This window comes from Dermochelys coriacea, chromosome 2 (assembly GCF_009764565.3).
Source record: "Dermochelys coriacea isolate rDerCor1 chromosome 2, rDerCor1.pri.v4, whole genome shotgun sequence".
NCBI classification, from domain to species: Eukaryota; Metazoa; Chordata; order Testudines; family Dermochelyidae; genus Dermochelys; species Dermochelys coriacea.
This window is the reverse complement of record NC_050069.1, coordinates 4,750,269-4,773,977: the sequence shown is the minus strand read 5'-3', so window position 1 is coordinate 4,773,977 and position 23,709 is coordinate 4,750,269. Positions and strand designations below refer to the sequence as shown.

Sequence of the window (23,709 nt, the reverse complement as noted above, 5' to 3'; positions counted from 1 at the left end):
GACTGTGTGATTTACTATCGCGGAATGACAGCCGTGGGTATTTGTGGATTCTATATAGAAGATAAAATATGAACATATGATGATATCTTGATGGTAAAGCAACACGGGGGTAGGGGGAAAGAGCAGGAAGAACAAGTATTTGGTCTGTTTGTGAACAGTTAAAACACAAAAAGAGTTGGTACATCTGGTTCATAAAAGGAAGGTAAATTGGAGGAGGGTCCATGATTCAGTAGATGCCTTCCATGAAGTGCAAGAGTAATTTGTAGACTAATATGGAGAATAGGGCATGTTCTCTGGGAGAGAGCGTGACCTCAAGACCTCTTGATGCCAACTGACAGAGGACACTGAGGTGCATGGAGTATACGGATCCCATGGGTTCACCAAAAGGGGTCATTGTAAGGTCCACTGAAAGCCTGTGTCACACTGGTTATTTAATCACTGAGAGATGTATGTACGAAAATGTGTGAGGAGTTGTGTACGTATGCTGAAAATTATGTTTTCTAAGCCTTGTAGTTAAAGGCAGGTCACTCCAAGGTAGCGTGTCATGAGACAAATTTCTCCAGAGAGGAAATGGGAGAAGTAGCTCCCTGGTGAACCACTATATATTGTGCATCTCACAACTGAAGTCTATTAGCATCCTAATAGATTAGCATAGGCAGAAACTTACCTGGATGTCACAAGTCGCCTTGTCTTCCAGCTGGGAACAGGAATGCTGAAGAATGACGACGAACTTGGAGGCGAAGCCACATTCTTCTTCACTATCCTATAGCGAGTCTGTACGACTTTATTAGCCCCAGGGCTCCTTACAAGGTGCAAGCTGGACCCTGGAAGAAAATAAGCAAAAGAACAACCTGAAAAGTTCTCATCCTTAGGATACATGTGATTTAGGGTGGGAAGGAGGAGAGCCACCTACATAACTAGTTCATACTACGTAGAGAAGAGTGGATTCCAGCTAAGGCTAAGGAGAGCTTGTTAGCACTTCAGCTACTTATGATCCCCAATTTAGTCAGAAAGTAATGCCCCCGCAAGTGTGCACATACATGGCACAACCATTCAGATGTATTATGGCGGTGTTCATATTTTTCTGTGCAAGGTAGAAACTGGACAAAATGGAACATTGTCTGTTGTAATTACTACGCACTGACTGTGTCAATCCTCATTAAGCTCACATAGTCTAGCTCATGTTTATGGACAAAGAGGTTCTAACTTTCAGTGGGTCATTAATATACAAAGTCTGAACAATACGACTAGCTAGCCAGATCTGTTTGAGAGAGGAGAAGTGATCGGTGCAGTCTGACAGGCAGAAGATATTTTCATCCTTGGTTATATCATTGCACACTATTGACTGAAGCAGGCATTTCCCCATTGCATCTTAAGGAGTACAAATATTCCAGCCTTCCTACTGCAAAATGGTCTTTTGAGACATTTCAAACACTTTTAGAAAACACACCTTATCCCTGACATCTACATTCTGACTAGGTTTATGTATTTAATCATTTTCATAATATTTTGCAAGATGATCTACGAGCCAGTTTTTAATGCGGAATGCTTCATGCAATTAACAGTTATATGTTTGACTCTGTTTTTCCTCTCCTTGATATAGTTAGCAAATTTTTTTCACAGCTTTAAGGAATGCGTTTAATTGCCTGACTTTTATAACATACAGCTATAACTGCCCAGATAATTAAAGCTGACACTACATGCTGAGACTAAATCTTCTGGTTTCATAACTGATTTAAAAGGACCAGCTGTGTTTTTTTGGAGATCTTCTAATTAAAATTATTGCAAGATGGAGAGCAGAAAACCAGACCCCACTTTTGTGTTTGCCCAGCGTGTCCCTGGTTGGGAGAGGTGGGACGAGTGCTGCCCACAAGCTAAATTTAGCATGTGGTAATAACAAGGGTGCTAGGGGCACAGAGCTACCACTGCAGGCGTACAGCCATAGTCCAGCAGTCGCATCAGTGCTAAGTACTACCATAGGCAGAGCAGGGTTTCAGAATGTGATGGCAATAACTCCTGTGTATCAGAGCTAAAATACAGGTACTCATTCTTCTAGTTCATTCAGAAACTGGGTCCTAGAGTTAATTCAAATTCAGCAACTCAGTACCTCTGTTAGGATCTGGAGGGCAGGAATAGGGTCCGCAGCATGAATCTCCCATCCCAAATTCAGACAGTGGTAAAAAAATCTTTAACACATGGGAGAGGCAAGAGAAAGCTCAATAGTGCAACATGTCACTGGAGATCTTAATAATAAAAATGAAGATAGCAACTTTCCCCATAAATTAAAGTGGAAAAAACATCACCACTGACTGAAGAGAGCAATATTTAGGAGTAGAGAGATTTTCAATTCTGCCTGTTAAGCGTTATGCACACTCATGGCACTATATAAATAATGTTATCATTTTATACAGTTGTGACAGTGTGAAAAGGGCTCAGTGTAAATAAATCAAGGCAAATCTGGAAGCACATTTCCCATACTGAAGCATATACAATTAGGACAATAATTTTAATCTACCATTTTCCCTTCCACTACCTTCAGCTTTTACAGTTATATTATAGGTTTTACATTAAACAAATATTCAAATTAGGGCTGTCGATTAATTGCAGTTAACTCACGCGATTAACTCAAAAAAGTAATAGCGATTAATCGCAGTTTTAATTGCACTGTTAAACAGAATACCAATTGAAATGTATTAAATATTTTGGATTTTTTTCTACATTTTCAGATATATTGTATTCTGTATTGTAACTGAAATCAAAATGTATATTATTTTTATTACAAATATTTGCACTGTAAAAATGATATAGTATTTTTCAATTCATCTTGTAGAAGTACTGCACTGCAATCTCTTTGTTGTGACAGTGCAACTTAAAAATGTAGATTTTTTTTTGTTACATACCTGCACTCAACAACAAAACAATGTAAAACTTCAGAGTCTACAAGTCCTACTTCTTGTTCAGCCAATCACTAAAACAAACAAGTTTGTTTACATTTACAGGAGATGCTGCTGCCCGCTTCTTATTTACAATGTCACCAGAAAGTGAGAACAGGTGTTCACATGGCACTTTTGTAGCCGACATTGCAAGGTGTTTACGTGCCAGATATGCTAAACATTTGTGTGCTCCTTCGTGCTTCGGCCATCATTCCAGAGGACATGCTTCCATGCTGATGACGCTCGTTAAAAAAATTATGCATAACTTAAATCTGTGACTGAACTCCTTGGGGGAGAATTGTACGTCTCCTGTTCTGTTTCACCCACATTCTGCCATATATTTCACATTATAGCAGTCTCGGATGATGACCCAGCACATGTTAGTTTTAAGAACACTTTCACAGCAGATTTGACAAAATGCAAAGAAGGTACCAATGTGAGATTTCTAAGGATAGATACAGCACTCAACCCAAGGTTTAAGAATCTGAAGTGCCTTCCAAAATCTGAGAGGGATGAGGCGTGGAGCATGCTTTCCGAGGTCTTAAAAGAGCAACACTCCGATGCAGAAACTACAGAACTCGAACCACCAAAAAAGAAAATCAATCTTCTGCGGGTGGCATCTGACTCAGATGATGAAAATGAACATGCGTCGGTCCACTGCTTTGGATCGTTATCGAGCAGAACCTGACATCAGCATAGGTGCATGTCTTCTGGAATGATGGTTGAAGCATGAAGGGACATATGAATCTTTAGCGCATCTGGCACGTAAATATCTTGCGATGCCAGCTACAACAGTGACATGCGAACGCCTTTTCTCACTTTCAGGTGACTTTGTAAACAAGATGTGGGCAACATTATCTCCTGCAAATTGTAACCAAACTTGGTTGTCTGAGCGATAGGCTGAAGTAGGACTGAGTTGAATTGTAGATTCTAAAGTTTTACATTGTTTTATTTTTGAACGCTGTTATTTTTTGTACATAATTCTACATTTTTAAATTCAACTTTCATGATAAAGAGATGGCATGACAGTACTTGTGTTAGGTGCATTGAAAAATACTATTTCTTTTGTTTTTTTACAGTTCAAATATTTGTAATAAAAAATAAATATAAAGTGAGCACTACACTCTATATTCTGTGTTGTAAATGAAATATATTTGAAAATGTAGAAAACATCAAAAAATATGTAAATAAATGGTATTCTATTATTGTTTAATCGCGTGATTAATTTTTTTAATCACTCGACAGCCCTACTTCGAATTGTTAAAATCAGACCAAACAATACTTTTTAAATACAGCAAATGAAGAGGTTCAAGCATGCAAGTAGGAAGTTCTTTAAGAAGACTGCATGATTAAGCTTCTGATGCAAACCAGCTCATTTTGGCAAGGACAGGGATATTGGGTCCAAAGACTAAGTTTTTTTTGTATATGTTTGTACAGTGCTGAGCACAAAGGGGACTTGATTCCTTACTGGGGCCCTTATTTGCTACCACAATGTAAATAATTAATAATAAATGCACTGAAATAATCTTATGTACTGTTATGTTAATAAATAGGCTCAGCACAAAACACATTATAATGCTTTACAGGATGACAGGATTCTGCTGTAGGGAGACTTATAGAAATAATGCTTTCTGGAGTTATCAGCATTAATAAAAGTAGCAGTGCTATACAGTATATTAAATACCAAAAAGGGTACATTAAGTTAATGTTAAGTATTAAATATCCACAAAAGCCAGGAAGTTAAAGCCAGCAGCTTAAAGAGCTGCTGGTGCCTTTTAGTAAAAAATTCTGCTTAAACAAACAAAACAAACACCACGGATCTATAAATCAAATTAAATATTCCCAATACTTCTCTTCCTTCTCTCTTAATTAACAATTATTCACATTAAAAAATGTTCTTTGTTTCCGAGATATTACAGCTCCTTGTTCCCCACATAGAAGCCTATGGTTTTGACAAGCATTTCCAAATCAACTAGTTCTAAAAGACAACCAGTATGGAACAGGAAGTAACAGGCTGCAGGCAGTGAGGAAATCTAAGGCCCTGTCTACACTTGGGACATTTTGTAAAAATTTCCCATCGTTGCAGACACCAGTTCAGTTCTACCAATGCTAGGTATCTTGGGAGTGCTAGCAGAGACAGATCCCATTGATGGTTTCAGCACTATCTCATCTCACCTTGATCATGGTGGGTCTAACTGACATGATGTAGCTAAATTAGTGTCAGCAAAGTCCCGCAGTTACAAAATTCCCTAGTGTAGACAAGACCTATGAAAGAAAGATCCTGTTGTGTTGCAAATGTCCCTAGCACTAAAGACTGAGAAAGGGGATAGACTGAAAATGTAGAACAGAAGCTGAACAGTTTCTCATCTAAACAGAATGTTTATCAAAGGTTCCCTGCACTGGACTTGTTAAAAACGATTGTAAGCTCCCCAGAGCAGTGACTGCATCATCCTGTGTGTCTGTACAGCACACCTAGCACTTTTTGAGACCTACTGTAATATAATTTATCATATTATTGAGCCATGTCCAGGTCAGATGGTTTTGTTCATGGAACATCTATTTAATTTATTCGTTTTGATTTAAATAATAACTAAAAAATCCCTATCCAAGGCTCTGGATGCACTAATGCACCATTAACAATATCTCAGCAACATTAACATGATCAATTCAACAGGCACTCAGCCAGCCAGCCAGCCAGCCACCTACAAAAACTCTTTTCCGCCCCTTCATTATCTAAGAAGCATACCCTCAATCTTCTCCAAAGCCCTATCTAACAGATCTAAACTATCCCCTCATCTGGCTTATTTCAGACCAAGGGGTGGAGGAAACTCCAGAGTCCTCATAGAGAGCTCTAAAGATACCAGGCCTTCATATGTTTTGCTATCCTCTAGAGCAGTGGTTCTCAAAGCCAGTCCGCCGCTTGTTTAGGGAAAGCCCCTGGCGGGCCGGACAGGTTTGTTTACCTGCCGCGTCCACAGGTTCGGCCGATCGCAGCTCCCACTGGCCGTGGTTCACTGTTCCAGGCCAATGGGGGCTGCAGGAAGCAGCGCGGGTCAAGGGACATGCTGGCCGCCCTTCCTGCAGCCCCCATTGGCTTGGAGCGGCGAATCGCGGCAAGTGGAAGCCGCGATCGGCCGAACCTGCAGATGCGGCAGGTAAACAAACCTGTCTGGCCCGCCAGGGGCTTTCCCTAAACAAGCGGCGGACCGGCTTTGAGAACCACTGCTCTAGAAGAAAGTCCAGAATTGGAACAAAAAGATAAATGACTCCACTTCTCTGCATGGCCTCAAACAAAGCCATTCACAATGCGTATGAGGACATGTTTCTGGCAAAGCATCTATAATATTGCAGAGGTCCACCCTGGAAAGCAGTTCTGCCTCTCCCCCTTTAGAAGGGGAATATAATGGTTGGGCTGACCCACTCTACATATTTCGTATCTATAGATTTAATAAGACTACATTTAAAATTTCAATAAAGCTTTTTATGGATCTTAACAGTCATGAAGCTATTTTACACAGAGGTCATGCAGAAAAGCAGTGGCAGAAGTGTGAAGAGAACCCAGGAGTCCTGGCTCCCTATTTCCCCTTACCAACCATTAGACTACATCCTATTTCTAAACTTTCACACATGTGTTTCCTTACATGTAGAATCATAGAATATTAGAGTTCGAAGAAACCTCAGGAGGTCATTTAGTCCAACCCCCTGCTCAAAGCAGGACCAACCCCAACTAAATCATCCCCGCTAGGGCTTTGTCAAGCCACGCCTTAAAAACCTCTAAGGATGGAGATTCCACCACCTCCCTAGGTAATCCATTCCAGTGCTTCGCCACCCTCCTAGGGAAATAGTGTTTCCTAATATCCAACCTAGACCTCCCCCACTGCAACTTGAGACCATTGCTTCTTGTTCTGTCATCTGCCACCCCTGAGAACAGCCGAGCTCCATCCTCTTTGGACTCCCCCTTCAGGTAGTTGAAGGCTGCTATCAAATCCCCCCCTCACTCTTCTCTTCTGCAGACTAAATAAGCCCAGTTCCCTCAGCCTCTCCTCATAAGTCATGCGTGCCCCAGCCCCCTAATCATTTTCATTGCCCTCCGTTGGACTCTCTCCAATTTGTCCACATCCTTTCGGTAGTAGGGGGACCAAAACTGGACACAATACTCCAGATGTGGCCTCACCAGTGCCAAATAGAGGGGAATAATCACTTCCCTCGATCTGCTGGCAATGCGCCTACTAATGCAGCCCAATAGGCTGTTAGCCTTCTTGGCACCAAGGGCACACTGCTGACTCATATCCAGCTTCTCATCCACTGTAATCCCCAGGTCCTTTTCTGCAGAACTGCTGCTTAGTCAGTCAGTCCCCAGCATGCAGCAGTGCATGGGATTCTTCCATCCTAAGTACAGGACTCTGCACTTGTCCTTCTTGAACCACATCCAATTTCTTTTGGCCCAGTCCCCCAATTTGTCTAGGTCACTCTGGACCCTATCCCTACCTTCCAGCGTATCTACCTCTCCCCGCAGCTTAGTGTCATTCATGAAGTTGCTGAGGGTGCAATCTATCCCATCATCCAGATCATTAATAAAGATGTTTAACAAAACCAGCCCTAGGGGCACTCTGCTTGATACTGCCTGCCAACTAGACATCGAGCCGTTGATCACTAGCTGTTGAGCCCGACAATCTAGCCAGCTTTCTATCCACCATATTGTCCATTCATCCAAATCCATACTTTTTTAACTTGCTGGAAAGAATACTGTGTATTACTGTGTAATATGTACAGATCCCTGTAGGAATTTGCCTAAGCATGCTACTTTCATATGCGATACGTTAGCTGACTCTTTACCTATGTTCTGACCTTATACAATTATTTAAATTAGGAATTTGTTAAATACATTACACCACCTTTTTTTGGCACCTTTACAAGCTCTAGTGGCTGTTAATTAATCAGACATCCAATCAAACTCATAGCTAACATCCCTCACTGCCTTGCACTTACAAGTGATGCAAGAAATTGAGGTCCCAAATTGTTGTGGCTTTCAGTTCCCCCTCCCCACCATTCCCAAAACACAGACAGACCGGTGTCCGTTAAACTCTATTCCACAGCGGTAATTGGATGTTGCATTTATACAGTAGCTGCTCTTCTGATACTGCCTGTGTGCGAGTCTCTGGCATTAACCATGTTCTGAAAGAGACTCTCCGAAGCAGCTCCGTTTTCTATTATTACTTGCTAGCTGAGGGGTTTTGTGTAGATAATCATGTTATTTAGATAGGATGTTGGTTTAATTCCCTTCATTACAGGCTCCCAGGGTTGTAATTTTTTTTCGCCGCATGATGTATTCCCTGTGGCACATTTCACTCAAATCAAACACTTTACGCTTTTATTACAAACAATACCCCAGCGTCTCCTGTTATCAGCCCAGCACACACATGCACACTCCTTGCAGAGATCCAGAGGTCAGTTCTAATGACTAATCGATCTCATTAGCTTTCCTAATTAAAAACTTTACTACCGCAATGGAAGACAAACTACAAAAAAACTGCTTGCATCATATTTGAATGGGATATGAGCACCATTTATCAGCCAGGGCTCATGGCTCACGCACACTAGAGTGCTCTGTGCATTGCTGAGATGGTGGTTTTACTCCGAGACATGCCTCCCCCGTGAACAATTCACACCAACCACACCCAAGGAGAAGAGGAAAGAAAAAACCTGGTGTAGAAACTTAAACACCTTATGGCTGACCTTCACAATGGCACCTTATTGCCATAAAAGTCTTAAAGCGATACTAATGTATGCATCCTTCCCAAGGTTCCTTATGAGCTGATGGTGTCAAAGAACCAAAGTGTGCCACTCTGTCGACTTTTAGGAAGACGTTTGAACACTGCAACATCAAGGTGGCAAACCTCTCTGGTTAAGCTTCACGATAATCTACTTTGCTCTTCCACAGCACATTCTAAGTGGGTCTGTGCATTCATTCAGACACACAACACTCATGAGAGCTAGGGAAGCATGATCCCTATTTTACAGATGGGAAATCTATGGGGGGGGAGGGGGAAGAAAGAGAATAAACAGCCTTTCCTAGCATCACATAGGGGGTCTGTGGTATAGCCAGGAACAGAACTCAAACTCCTAGTCCTTTATCTTAACAATGGGATCATTCTCAAGGCTAGTATTCATCCATCTTCCATCATCTTCAACTGTCAGTAATTTTCATTTGTTTTAATTTTTCCTCCCCCAAAATTACTGAATAGCTAAACTAAATATTCAAAGTTAGAGGAGAGGCTAACTTTTTATACAAAGTGACAAAACAGAATTGTTTCCCTAAAACCAGAATTTCTTAGAATGGATTTTTATGTCCATGTGTTCTCATGGACATGGGTTCGTCTTGAGATCTTACATCCCCTCCAAATTGTGTGAACACGGAAAAAGACTACCTCCCTCTTATTTACATAGCACCCTTTATCTCAAAGGCTCCAACCACTTACATTTTACTTCTCCACAGCTACCATAGAACTCAGAAGCAGGGAAAACATTAGCCAGTCTAGTCTGTCTCCCAGCCAAAGTAGAATTCTCCTCTACATTTTTCAGCAATTTCTCCAGCACAATTTTCAATGAACCAAAAAATGAAGCTTCCATCTCTTCCTTGGGGAGAATTTGTCATAGTCTGCTGGATCTCAATGTTGGGCTGAGGAGCCAGAAAAACTTTCTAAATTCTCTGCTGCATAATTTCTTATGCCTACAATCACACAGGAGCTGTACTGACAGAAAGACAGCATGTATGACCAGATGACGACAACTCACCACCCTTTGCTGTTTATTTCTGCAGGTCTTTGTTCAGTTGACTATGTTATTTCTCATTAGCACATGCCCAGAGTAGCAATAATCAAGCATGGTAAGTAGAGAAAGACAGTAAACTAGCAGCCATTGTTGGGATAGATTAGCTAATCATCTAAACTGGTAGGGTAAATCCTATGTTCCTAAAAATCAGAGGAATAAAGTACCCTAATGAGCAAGGTACAGTGCAAGGATAAAGAGTGGGAGCTGAGATTCCCAGAGACAACTGATTTCAATTCCTTTGTAAAGGAAAAATGCAAGGACCAAGAAGTGGGCCAGCAGGGCTCTGTAAAATGCTCCGACATCTGAGGGTCACAAGAATCCACACTGGAAACAGAGAGGGACTGTGGACCCCTGGTGGGGTCACAAGAGGCCATTAAGACTTGCAGGGAGAAAGCCACAGGAGCTGCCATCAAGACAGTCAGGAAGGGTAGGCACCAAACTGAACCCCGAAGTCAGTGGAAAATGGGCAATAGCAGAAGTTAAGTGTTTATTTTCTGTTACTTGGAACTCAATTCAGGGTAGGGGAACCCTTGAGGGCAATGAACGCCAGGATTAGAAAATGAACGGCAAAGGTGGTACGTCTACAGCCATTCAGGGCTTCAGGGGAATCGCTGGAAAGAAGGATGAGTTCGCATTAGCCTAACAGGCTTCTACAAATCTATCAGGAAAGACAGGCTAGTGAAAAAGCAGGAGACAGATGAAACCAGCAATAAATTCTAGTGTGGCTGAGCCACAGAGCCGCCTGTTTCAAAGGCAGCCTGTTAACAAGAAAACTAAAGGGGGGCAAGCATAATATACCATAGATACCGATCCTGGCTCTGTCTGAATTCCTTAGTGCAGGATCAGGGCCACAAATCAAAGAAGGGAATAATTGAAAATCTTTACTGAATGAATATGAATGTGTTTTGTAGAGGTCACCTGGGGAATAACCACGAGAGCTAAGATTACACTGAGACTGTGATGGTAAAAAAAAAACACAGAATCACAGCCAGAACCAACACAGGAATGCTCGTGTCCGTTTTAAGTGTGGAGCAGGCCTCCATGTGTGATATAAACCAATTTAGTTAAATCAGTGCAGCTTTGTGTGGGAATCTTCCCCCAACATGCATAAGCAGAGTTATACCAGTATAACTGCACCCATACTAGGGCTTTTTCCAGCATAGCTACACTGGTAAAAATAACCCCCCCTAAACGACAGAGCTAGGTAGCCCAGGCTTTGTACCAATTTCAGAGTATCCACACTAGGAAGGTTCACTGATTGAGGTAAATTTGTGCACACATTGTGTGTAGATAAGACCTGGGTCTATTTCTCTAGCTGTAGGGACACACTGTGCCCCTCCTTCATTTCAATGAACTATCCACTTCAAAATCCTAATTAGGGCTGGTGAAATATTAACATTGTTATCCTCCTCTAACACATCTCAGGATTTAAGTGCTCTCTGGGGCTGTGATTTTCTAAAGCCCTCTAATGTGCTTCGCATGAACTGGTCCACGCAGACCAGTCTGGTACACTTTAATGTAGTATTGTGTCAAACAGCAGTAAGTTAAAGGGCACTAAAGGAGCAAGGAGCAACTAGTGAGGAGAGACTGAACCAGATACTGCTACTCAGGCCCTAGTGAGATTCAAACCTTTGACCCCTGTATTCCGAGACCACTGTTCTAACCCCCTGAGCTATGGAACCCAGCTCCAGGTCCCCTCACCACAGGGAGGAGGTTGGTTTAGGCTGAGTAGCGTTGAGCCAGCAAGGAAGGAGAGTGTTAAGGAGAGACTGCTACCCAGGCCCCAGCAAGATTGGAACCTATGACCCCTAAACCAGTGAGCATCAGCGGGAATTACACAGACCAATTAATGCACCACATGTTGGCGTGCTTTAGAAATCAAATCCCTGTAGAATGCATTACCCTACTGTGCAGATGAGCCCTCAAATTCATTGCGTTTGTTCCCTCAATGCTGCTCCCAGGCTGAGTTCTCTGCTCCCCTGATGCCCAAAATAGACCTTTCTTATCACGCTCCTCCTAGTGAAGGCAATTGAGGTTTCTTTCCATGCTGGACATTTTTTCTCCTTACTACAGTTATTTATAATTATCTTATGATAGCACCCAAAAGACTCATGTGCTAGCCACCATACAAATACATCTGAAGATACTTTCTCTGTATCAAACAGCCCACAACATAAGACAATAAATGATTAATAAAATGTGGGGAAGAGAAATACAATCAGATATAATTTTAATGTTTCAAATCCTTGCCCCCCCCCCCCCGCCACCAATAATCATCAATATATGAAGTACCAACTCTTCCCAACTGTCCCAACCCCATTAGTCACTGGCTGATTTCCTAAATGGCACAGGTGGGTCTTGGGCACACATTTCCCAGGTTACCCTGCTTTACAGCAATCACAATTGTGGTGTCTTAGGTGGAGCCCAAAATGGGCAAACATAGTTCTTTTCTTTAGCTGCTGTAACATAGCTGGCACTGTGGGGGAGAAGGGGACCTTTGGCAAGGCTAAGTTTACTCCTAGGTATCTGCTGTGTCTCTTTTTCAAGCATGAAGAGTCGGCACCTAAGTCCAGATTTACCTAGAAACTCCCACTTAACTGTCTGCTGTTGCATAATCATTTAAGTAGAACCTGCTTGCCTTGCATTATCAACGGATCCATAGATCACATATATTCTCATTTGCAAGCACACCTGCAAAACAGGTTAAGAAGTTGTCCCACACTGTACAGCTGGTAAATGCAATGTTAATGATCTGCAGAATTCTGCATTATTGAGGCAGAAGACTCAGCAGGATTTTCCACAATTTGGCAGCAAAAAGAGCTAATGAAAGTTCAGGCTGCATGCAAAAAGGCAGAACAAGCAACCGATAGTCCCTTTTTATAAGGTCCCAGTAAGGCCAGGCCTAGAATCCTACATTCAGTTCTGGGCAACTCAATACCAGAAAGATGTACATAAGCAGAAAGGAATTCAGAGAACAGCAGCAAAAATATTATATAAAAAGCTTGAAAGTTTGCTATATTAAATTAAAGCAAATGAACAACCAGTAGATACCACTCGGCTAAGCAATGATTAAACAGAGATAAGGTAATTGACCACCACAAGAAGAGGAATTATTTATGGTTGTGCAAGTGGTTATTACTACGAGGAATGGGATGAAACTGTGCAAAGGAAACTTTATAGCTGAATACAAGGAAACAATTTCTGAGCTGAAAAGTCCCATGGGGATGTAGTGGATGCCTTATTGCTTAGGTCACAAGAGATTAGATAGGACAAAACAGCAGAGAACATATTATAGGGAACAATCCTGGGCTGGTGAGAGGGGTGTTGTGTTAATGTATGTCCATGCTTCTCAGACTCACCGCTGCAGGTTTTTTTGCAGCGTAGACACACCTGGATTGACTTTACAGTCTCTCTCACCTCTATAACCTGAAATGACCTGAAGAATTCTATAGGCTTTGCAATCAGACAGCCTTGAAAGAAAACGATTCACAAAAGTGAGTGCACTGAACGTTGTCCAGTATATGAGGTACAAAACAAAGAACAGGGAAGGACCTTTCACAGTTTTCCTCATTTCCGTTTCCCAGCACCCATATAGGCATCAGGGGCAGAAATGAACTGTCCAACATGAGTATTGCTGGGCAGAGAGAAATTTACTACTCATAGCTGCAAGTTGGAGACTTCCTAAATATTGAAGAGCCTGTTACTAACTCTCAGACTGCAAGGGAACTCTCCCTCTCCATCTTCAAAACAGGCACTTAGCTCTTCAGGCTTAAATGCCTCCAGAATTTGCATTCTAGTCAAGAATTTCCTCATAAGGGATCTCAAACAATGTCCCCAGATGTGCAGCAAATTGAATAAGAGACTGTTCTGCACAGTGAATACTACGATCGAAAATTGTTATTTAAACTGATTTTGCATAATATATGAGGGACCCCGCAGAGAGGCACATGTGGGATACTGATCCTTTGAATTGCATAATGTAAGATTATGTCAGATAGCTGATGTTTAATGATCTGCCATTGCTGAGCTGTACTCCTGGAAAAATGGTGACAAATGTTTCACGAGGAGGCATAGGCCTGCTTTCTGAGAAGGTTGGAAATGCAGACACAGACAGACAATATTCTGGTGCTTTAAAAGCCAGATCTCTTATAGGCACTCGTTCACCTTTATTAGACTACCGTACTTTAGAGATATTTGTTCCAGATGAAAATCTGCCTGCCAAAACCTCAGGCCAGGAGGAACCTTTACCTTTACTACAAGCTCTCCAAAACCTCCCAAATACCAAATGACTTCTCCTCCTTTGCCAAATGAGTTTTTTGCTCATCTCACATTGGTATGGGCATGAACGATCACTGGCATAGCCCTATCAGCAAGTGCCAAGAGTTTACCTTTGGAGGCTACTTTCAGCTTGGAGAGGTCTGGAAACTCACCAACTACAGTTAAAGCGGGTATCATCCCATGCCTGACAGGATGGGCCAGTGGTAAGGGTGGTAGCCTGGGACTCAAGAAAGCCAGATTCAATTCCCTGCTCCACCACAGACTTCTTTTCAACCTTCAGCAAGTCACTTAGTCTCTCTGTGCCTCTGTTCCCCCTGTAAATTGGGGGGGATAACAGGATTTTCCTACCTCACTCGGGCAATTGAAAGCAAGAGTGAGATTTAAGCTCCCATGCTATTCCCTATGTGGAAGGCAGAGCATACAAGGGAAGGTCATAAGGAGCTTCAGAACAACCTGGCCTGCTGCTCTAAACGTCCGTGCTTCCATCATTGGCTTGTGCGTGATCGAACACCAAATAAGTGAAAACCCACATAGGTAGAGACAGACACTGCATACTCAGAGAAAAGATAATGATCTTCTGCAGCCGTCAGGAGTATTTACCAGTGATACCATAGGGTTACTGGCTTAACAAGATCTGTCTCTCTCTATTAAACGCAACTTCCTCCTTAACCAACTGGTTTTCAGTTCCCCAAAAGTCTAAACTGCTGACCTGGGTTGGCAACAACATGGCAAAAGGCAGAAATCAGCTGAAAATCCCCACTAGGTGAGGATACAACACTGCAACAGTCTAATAACGTTAACCTGGATACTGTCTGTTACAGGAGCATGGTGTTGCATGATCCAGCAGAACTTCACTTCTGAAGAGAGGTGCTCTAGTGGTATCAGCACAGGTCTGGGAGCTAGGAACTCTGGAGTTCTAATCCCAGCTCTGAGGTGGATTTTCACTTTATCTACCTTAATAGACTTCATTTTCCCAACTGTAAAATGGGCAGAGCCTCAACTCCCTCCTTGCTATCATTTCCGTAGTGATTAATGTTGGTGAAGCACTTTAATGATGGAAAGAGTGAAGTATTTGTCTTTAAAATATCCATTAAAGCTTTTTATACAATTACTTTGTTTCAAAATGTTAAACTATTATAGAAATTGAGAGTTTAAGGACTTTTAAAAAGAAACAGCATTTCTATATTTTCTCATTTAGAACTCTCTTTCTCAAGTGTAAACAACGTAGACTTTAGGATCTGCTGGTTTATAAGAGTATATGAAAAACATCATTCTGTTCTCCATTAACAGCTGCAGCTGAAATTGATGAGAGGGGTCTACAACACCACTCATAGCAGCTAGCTGTTCCTGGCTCATGTTTTCGTGGTAATGGGCAGGCACTGCATTATCAGACACCAGTGACACTGGGTTAGTTTTGTTTTTAAGCCATGGTTCGGGAACAGGTTTGGCGCTCTCAGAAATTACAGCTGATAGCTGAAAAGGGGTAGGAGCAGCAAACAGCACCAGGGAACTGCTGAGTAACTCTATTGTGCGTGCACCACCATTCTCCCCCGATGGGGGGTGTACCACAGCTGTGCTGTGCGTGTATGATCTGCAAGAGCCCTTATAAAGATCACCAGCTATTACTTTTTGAGCAGCCAAGTATTTGCAGAAGGCCTCACAATAAAATAATCTGACCCTGTCTTTTTATGAAGTAAAGTGAGATTGTGTCTTGGCTATCCAAGTTATAGGTGGATGGAACTAAAGGGGCATACTGTCTCCTATAGAATGCTCCTTTCTCAGACGTGCAATTCATCGGGCTGTGAAAAGGCACAGACAGCAGACACCAGCACAAGTTTTCTGGTCTCTGTTTCCACAGTGATCAACGCAGCTCCAAGAGCACATGTAAGGTCACATCACAAAGCCACACAGGAGATCCCATGCCCAGGAACATGTGGCCTTCAGGGGTGGGAAGTAACAGGACAGGGAAGCAACTGGGGAGAAAAGAACTAGAACAATACAAAAATAAGAAAAAAAAAAGGACAAGGGAGAGAGGGAAAAAGACAAAAGGAGAGAGCAGAAACTGAGCCTGGGTAGCTCAAAAGAAGAGAGGGGCGCCCATCCTCAAATCCATTGCAAATGGGGTTTTGACAGTTAAAAAGCCAAACATAATCGGTACACACAATAATGGGACTACATCTTATGGCATCAGAAGTGTCCTTGCATTTCCAGACTTGGTGTCAGAACCATAAAACTCCTTGTTGGACCATTCAAGGGTTGTTGATCATATTACAACATGTAACCTAACAACTGGGACTAATTTATACATTAACTTGATTCAAGATTATCAGAGCTCCTATCCCAACCAACTACACATTCTCTTGGTGATTCACTTTACCCAAAAAATACCTGCAAATATAAGCGCTGTGCTGCAGAGCTCATATGTCTTTTGTTCTGGTTACCAAGTTGGCCAAGTCCCTGGAGCTAACAAAAGGATTTGGGATTACTGTAATACTGTTACGAATTCAGTGTGAAAACAGACACCCAGTATTATGGGATGATTATCACTGAGTATGTTCAATATGTTCACACAGAATGGCACAGCGAGAGGTTAATTATGTTGCTACTGGAATCTGCTTCTAAAAGGACCATCTTTCGGTTTAAGAGGGGAATTTAATTTTCACACTCATTCAGTTCTGAGCTCTTTCAAGAGAGACTGCTACTTATGCCAGAGTGTAATCGATAGTTTAAGATCACAAACTGCTGTTTAATAGGAAATAAATCCAAATGATTAAAAATACTTTACCGGCGACTCCGAAGCAGGATTGTTGTTCAGACTCCAGATCCACAAAGAACAATAGCAGCATTGGCTTTGCAACTCAAAGGTCTTATTGGGTTTCATATACCCTCCAATGTTTGCCTAGTAAGGCAATCAGTTTCAGAGGGAGACATTTGGGGAATTAGTACCAAATCTGCTTCATTAATTCCTTATATTGAATGGACCCAGGCAGATGAAGCTAGCATAACTTATCAGGAATGACAATGCAGTGGAAAGACAGCACTGGGGTCTAGCAAGCTCCAAGAGAAATACCAATTTTTGTAGTGAAGATATTAAATCCACATAAACTGTTAACAGGAAGTGCATCTAGCTGTTAAGTAGCAAATATAAGTTAAGTTTTGAAAATGGATTTCCTGAGCTTTTAAAGAAAGGAAACAGGATTTTTGTCTCCAGGACACCTTGTGGCAGGGAAACCTTTCCCCGAAGTTCAGGGGCAAACCAAGCTATCAATGGCTCATCAAGCAGTAATTTATTAAGTGTTAGGAATGCTGGAGCTACTAGCACTTTCTAACTCACAGGAAAACTACTGTACCGGAAATTTTAGGAGGAGAACAAAATGGAGAACCACACAATACTATCTCTAGGCAGACAGTGGCAATTGTGATGGCTCTTCAGACAACCACATACAAGTTGCTGGGCTGAGAATAGCTAACTCATCTCTCATATTCCACCAAAAGCAAAACAAAACTATATTGCTCACTACCAACTCTGGTTGGATATGAACCAGTGAGCAAGAGGTGAAAAACTCAGGATAAGTGCTAATAGATTCTGCCAAGGCAGTGGACAGAAGGGCATATTTTATTCTTTCAGAAGCTTTTTAAAATACAGATCTGTTGCAAGATAATTAAAGCAAAGTCCTGGCTCCAAATAAGGATGTGCAAAGCCTGTCCTATAACATCTGTTACCATCACACACACACAAGACTATAGTATCACACCTTGCAAGGCCCATCTCCCCTTGCTTTGGGGATGATAGAGAAAAATTAACTTTCATGACTTGCTGAGCTGTTTAAGAAAAGTCTATTATCTTAATTTTAAGACACTGCATTTTTTTTTTATACTAGTAAGATTGCCTGCCTTTTCCTCCCCAAGTTCAAAGCATACTGGTAATGATGTCCATCTTCCTGAAATAAGTGCAACATGCTTTGAAGTATTTATCGCCAAGTTTAAACAAACGGGAGAACAAATAATCACATTTTCCTAGCTGCAGGGCATAGACTAAGCAATAACACTTCTCAAAAACAGCTTCAATTAGGGGCTTTTCATTTAGATGTTTTTGGCAACAAATTGGTTTGAAGCATGGAATTAAAACAGGACAGTGGTGGTGGAGTAAAATCCCAATATAAAAGGGCATCAGAATGAAATTTCATTGCAATTCTTACCAGATAACTGTGAGGATTCTAATCTTTCCAGGCGACATCGCTCACTTCCCTTGACTCTCTGCTCATTTCAGGATCCAGTTGAAAACTGGTCTCATTTTAAAAAGCCTTTTAGCTTTCTTAGTTTGCCACATCGCTCTTCTCGTCTCTTGGCTACGTGCCTAACTCTGGCCTGCTGTTTCTCCAGTTTCTTTTCACTCACTGTTGGTGCAAAAACCCTCCATTGAATTCTCCTGCCATCTTACTGTAGTCATTTCATCAGCCCTCCACCCCATTTCAATTCCCAGCTGAAAAAAAAAAAAAAGTCTCCTCTCCTCATTCTCTCTCTACTTCTCTCTCAATTATTTCTCTTTCACTAGCATCAACTGGGGGGGGGGGGTGTCAAATTTCTGTCTGAAACTATTATACCCACTATAGATACTAGTAACACCTGAGTTCACTAGAAATGAAAGTCGTTACTAAAAATATTCTCAGTTTGTTCAATGTTCTCTTTGTGCATTTGACAACATAAGCATTGAATCATATTTTATTATGTGTAGTACTGTGGTGCATAGGGAGTGTCAGTAACAGACCAGGCTCCTATTTGCTATATGCTGCATGAACACAGAACAAAAAGTTTAACTAGCTTACAAACTAAACAGAAGACAAGATAACACATGGATACAGACAGATGGACGGGGGAGTACAAACAAACAATGAGATAATATTGGTCAGTGGTGATCTCCGTGCACCAGCAGCCTAATCACTGTCAAGTTTTTTAAAGGTTTTAAAGAGTTTTGGGTTTTTTTAAGTCAGAGTAACTAGACAGTTCTGTAGAGTGATCTCTAGCAGGAGTGGTATCACCAAATGCTCTATCAGGAGGTAGAATTTTTCTTAAAATTGCTTTAACTCATAAAATTGAGTTGACAATGTCCCTTGAACTCAGATGAACTTTAGGAGATAGTTTGCATAAGAACAGCCAAACTGGGTCAGACCAATGGTCCATCTAGTCCAATATCCTGTCTTCCAACAGTGGCCAGTGCCAGGTGATTCAGAGGGAATGAACAGAACAGGTAATCATCAAGTGATCCATCTCTGTCACCCATTCTCAGCTCCTGGCAAAGAGAAGCTAGGGACACCACCCTTGCCCATCCTCGCTAATAGCCATTGATGGATCTGTCCTCCATGAACTTATCTAGTTGTTGTTTTTTTAACCCTGTTATAGTTTCAGCCTTCACAACACCCTCTGGCAAACAGTTCCACAGGTTGACTGTGCGCAGTGTGAAGAAATACTTCCTTTTATTGGTTTTAAATCCGATATCTATTTGGTGGCCCCTACCTCTTGTGTTATGAGAAGGAGTAAATAACACTTCCCTATTTACTTTGTCCATACCAGGCATGATTTTATAAACCTCGATCATATCGCCCCTTAGTTATCTCTTTTCCAAGCTGAAAAGCCCCAATCTTATTAATCTCTTCTCATGCAGAAGCTGTTCCAGACCCCTAACAATTTTTGTTGCCTTTTTCTGTAACCTTTCCAATTCCAACATATCTTTTTTGAGACCGGGCGACCAGATCTGCATGCAGTATTCAAGATGTGAGTGTACCTTGGATTTATATAGAGGCAATATGATATTTTCTGTCTTATTATCTATCCATTTCTTAAGGATTCCCAGCATTCTGTTCGCTTTTTTGACTGCTGCTGCTGCACATTGAGTGAATGTTTTCAGAGAACTATCCACAATAACGTTTAAGATCTCTTTCTTGAGTGGTAGCAGCTAATTTTGACTCATCATTTTATATGTATAGTTGTGATTATGTTTGCGCGAAAGACACTCTACAAAAAAAGCAGTGATACATAAATAGGGGTGCTTTGGAGTTTATCCTGCTCACAAGAACTAACAACTCCACACCTACTGTACCTCAAATATTCACTGCAGAATGCAGCCATATCTGAAACATTTCTAGTCATCAATATAAGGAATCACAGTGCTAATGCAGGCTAATAGAATAATGCTCGGGAGCAGAATAAAAAGAATGTCATTACAGTGCCGGCATTTGGACTATTAAAAACCAAGACAGCGTGTTAGAGAGTAACAAAGCTCTTGGTACAGCGTAAAGCAAGCAAGCAAGGGTCTCTCTCTCCTTACTACTATTCAAACTCCAAACCAAAGGCTCGGAGCAGCCTCCCCAAGAACTGAACAGGTACATTGGAACCAGGCAGTTCCATGACTATTAGGAATGGATGAATGGGTGCCTGGAACAGATCCAGAGAAGTGGAGTGACAGCACTTTGAGGAAGAGAGAACAGTCTGTGAGGAAAAGTTGACAGGAAGCAGCATAAAGTGTGGGAAAAGGAAAGGGAATGTGGTTTGAATGAGGAAAATAATAGATGTCAATGGAATCAGAACAGTAAGAAACTTACCTGAAAGAATAATACAGCAAGTGCAACCTGAGTAACCGGCAGTTTCTAACAAGCGTTTGAATAGCAATGCTGGCAGGTTTGTCCTTGGTGAAGGATAAACCACAAGCTATTTTCCCCCTTCAGTCCATTGTTGTCTCTGAGGGCTAATAGTTCAGGAGAAGGAGATTCAAAGGTCTCTATGGCCTGGTCTACACTGGGAGATGGGGAGCCGCACCAGCTAAGTCAGTCTAAGTTACGCAACTTCAGCTACGAAAATAGCCTAGCTGAAGTTGACGTACTTAGAGCTACTTACCGCGGTGCCTTCACTGCGGTAGGTCGACTGCTGCCGCTCCCCCCATCAACTCCCCCTACGCTTCTCACTCTGGTGAAGTACCGGAGTCAATGGGAGAGTGCTCGGCAGTCTATTTATCACGACTTCACTAGACGTGATAAATCAACCCCCAGCAGATCGATTGCTCCACCGTAAGTGTAGACATGCCTAAGGGCTGCTAATACCTTAACAGGAGACTGTGGGTAGTCCACATCTTCATAAAACAGCAGGACTGCATATTCCCTTTGTATGAAATTCAGGAGGGACAAACCACCAACCATCTCCCATCAGTCTGGTTCCCCCACTCTCCTGCTTTCTTTCAGGGAATTTTATGGTGCAGAAAGTACTTTCAATAAGTCTCCCGTTTGTTCTGTGGGGAGAAGGAGAATTTAAGCCTGGCTTTTTAATGTGCTTACCCATTCTTTAATTGGAATATTTCGACAACATTTAGCACAGCAATGTATACTATATAGTATCACCATGTCTGATCAGACTTATTCCTACCTTACACACACCTGTAGGGATGGCACATTCAAGAACTACCTCAACAGACTTGTGTTCAGAATATGCACCTCTAAATAGATTAGGGCAAAAACAAGACACTGGTTGCCCAGAAAGAACTAGTCCTGCTCTACTTGCTAGATCAGCATACTACGTTGTTTAACCCAGCTACTCAACTGCATTCTTCTGCGAGCTACAGACCATCTCAGTGAAAGAACCTGTATGTACATTTTCACTATGAGGAAGTTAGTAAGAGATTTAATTAATCTGTGTTTCTGATTAATCCACCCATCTGTTTAATGTATCCAGCCTCCTCTGCAATCAACTTTCCCCATCTGTCTGTGTCTGTCTGTCTACAGGTATAGTACGATATAGACATCTGCCTATGGAATCTACCATTTCAAGTTTGTCTGCCACTGGAGATCTAACACAGTTCTGGTATTTCATCAAACTAACTGTGTGTAATAGCCCATGTGCTCCCATGGACACGGTATCTCATTAGAAAGGGGAAAGATGGAACATATTAAGAAAGTTTCCAACACACTGGGAGAATAGCACCCATCTTATATTAGTTCACAGTGCACATTTACTACCTTTCCAACTTGAAAAACTGTAGCTCGGGCACCTCACTCCTTCCTATTCTCTGGCTGTGGCACGTGACAGTCTAGTCTCCTGAAGGCTGTAATACTTTTGTCCAATTTCAGCTGTTGGGTTTAGCATGTGGGTGCTGGTAGCCAGTGATACCCAGGAGGTCAGACTAGATGATCTGGCGGTCCCTTCTTTCTTAAACTCTCTGACTCATAGTGCCAAATCCTCAGCTGGTGTAAGTCAGTGTAGTTCCATGACTTGGGTGGATCTGCACCAATATATCCCAGCCAAGGATCTGGCCCATAAAGCAGGTTGCAGAACGAAAAGGTAAGAGTCCTGCTGCGTTAGCATAATAATCAATATGCTTCCAGTGACATGGTGCTCAGATGACTAGACTGCACCGTTGTGAAATTTTTTCATCATACTAAATTAGGCATGTAAATCTGGCACATACTTCTGAAGATTCGTGATGTATGTCTTCTGATCCTCAAAGGGCTAACACTGATTTAATACACACAGATCTTTACAGATGATTGGTGGCCCATTACACACTAATCATCAACACGTTATACATCACACATTGCACTCTATAAGCCTCCATCCACCGTGCATGCGTCTTTGCTTACAGTTTCACATCACTTCTATTCATCCATTTCCATTGCTCTTCTGGTTCATACAGCCTAGATGAGTGCCCTTCTCTAGTCCCAGTGGCAGTTATTCTGGAAATATTCCTGTCACTCACCTACAGGTGCACTCAAATATTGTAGTAGCAGTAAGGCAAGCTATCCTCAGACAGGCCCAGTTAAAAGCACACTGTTACCAGGAATGCATATTTCTTGCAATAACAATTTAACTTTAGTGCAGAAGGAAGCCACAGTGCTTTAAAACTGATTTACAAACAAATAAAGTCACTTGAATGCAGAAGCACACAACAGCACTACACAGCAGTTTAGGTCAAGTAGCAAAGACTTTTATCCAATTAAACTATAGAGGAGAGAATGTGACTGTCTGAATTCCAACTGCAGCAGGACTCCTAACCCTTCCCAAAAGTGCCATGGAATCTTTAATGAGTGCAAGTGATCAGGAACTCTGATTGCTTTTCTCATTAAAAAAAAGCATTTCCATCAGAAGAACATCCCCTAGCTTCATGCCAAGCATCTGATCAAAAGGCACTCAGAGAGAAGCCCCACCTTCTGAATCATCTATGTTACTTCCTGCCATACCTAGCTTTTCTTGGGAAAGCTCCCATGTAGGTATTAACAAAGAACCACCCTGCTTAGCCTGTGAGATCCAATGAGATCAGCTCCTGAGTAGGTCTGGGCTTTACTCTCGGGCTGTGATTCAGTTCAATACTAACAGTATAACATTAGTATACAAACACTAACAATATCAGCAAGGTGGGCAGGGAAGTCTGGTGAACAACTCTCATACAAAATTAGGGTTATTTTAAATCATACATTTCGTGGGGTTAAACTTTAGTGCCGATACCTAAAATACAGCTGAATCAAAAATATAACCGAAACCAAGGGTATGTTCACTGCGAAGTGAAGGGATGATTGTAGCACACCAAGAGCGTATCTGCACTAGCTTTAAACTAGCTAGGATAGGTAACAATAGGAATTGTTGGGTAACAGTACAAGCTTGTACCCACAAGGAACCCTGGTATGGA

The 23,709-nt window shown here is 41.8% G+C and overlaps 1 protein-coding gene across 4 annotated transcripts in view; it reads right to left on the bottom strand.

Annotated features, from left to right (window-relative positions):
* Positions 1 to 23,709, bottom strand: part of ZC3H3 (zinc finger CCCH-type containing 3) — a 330,762-nt gene that overhangs the window by 203,167 nt on the left and 103,886 nt on the right. For all 4 annotated transcript variants that reach the window (XM_038390637.1, XM_038390638.2, XM_043507235.1 and 1 more), the window contains one exon: positions 668 to 824. In XM_038390637.1, the coding sequence (XP_038246565.1) occupies positions 668 to 824 (157 nt within the window). The remainder of the gene's footprint in view (positions 1 to 667; positions 825 to 23,709) is intronic.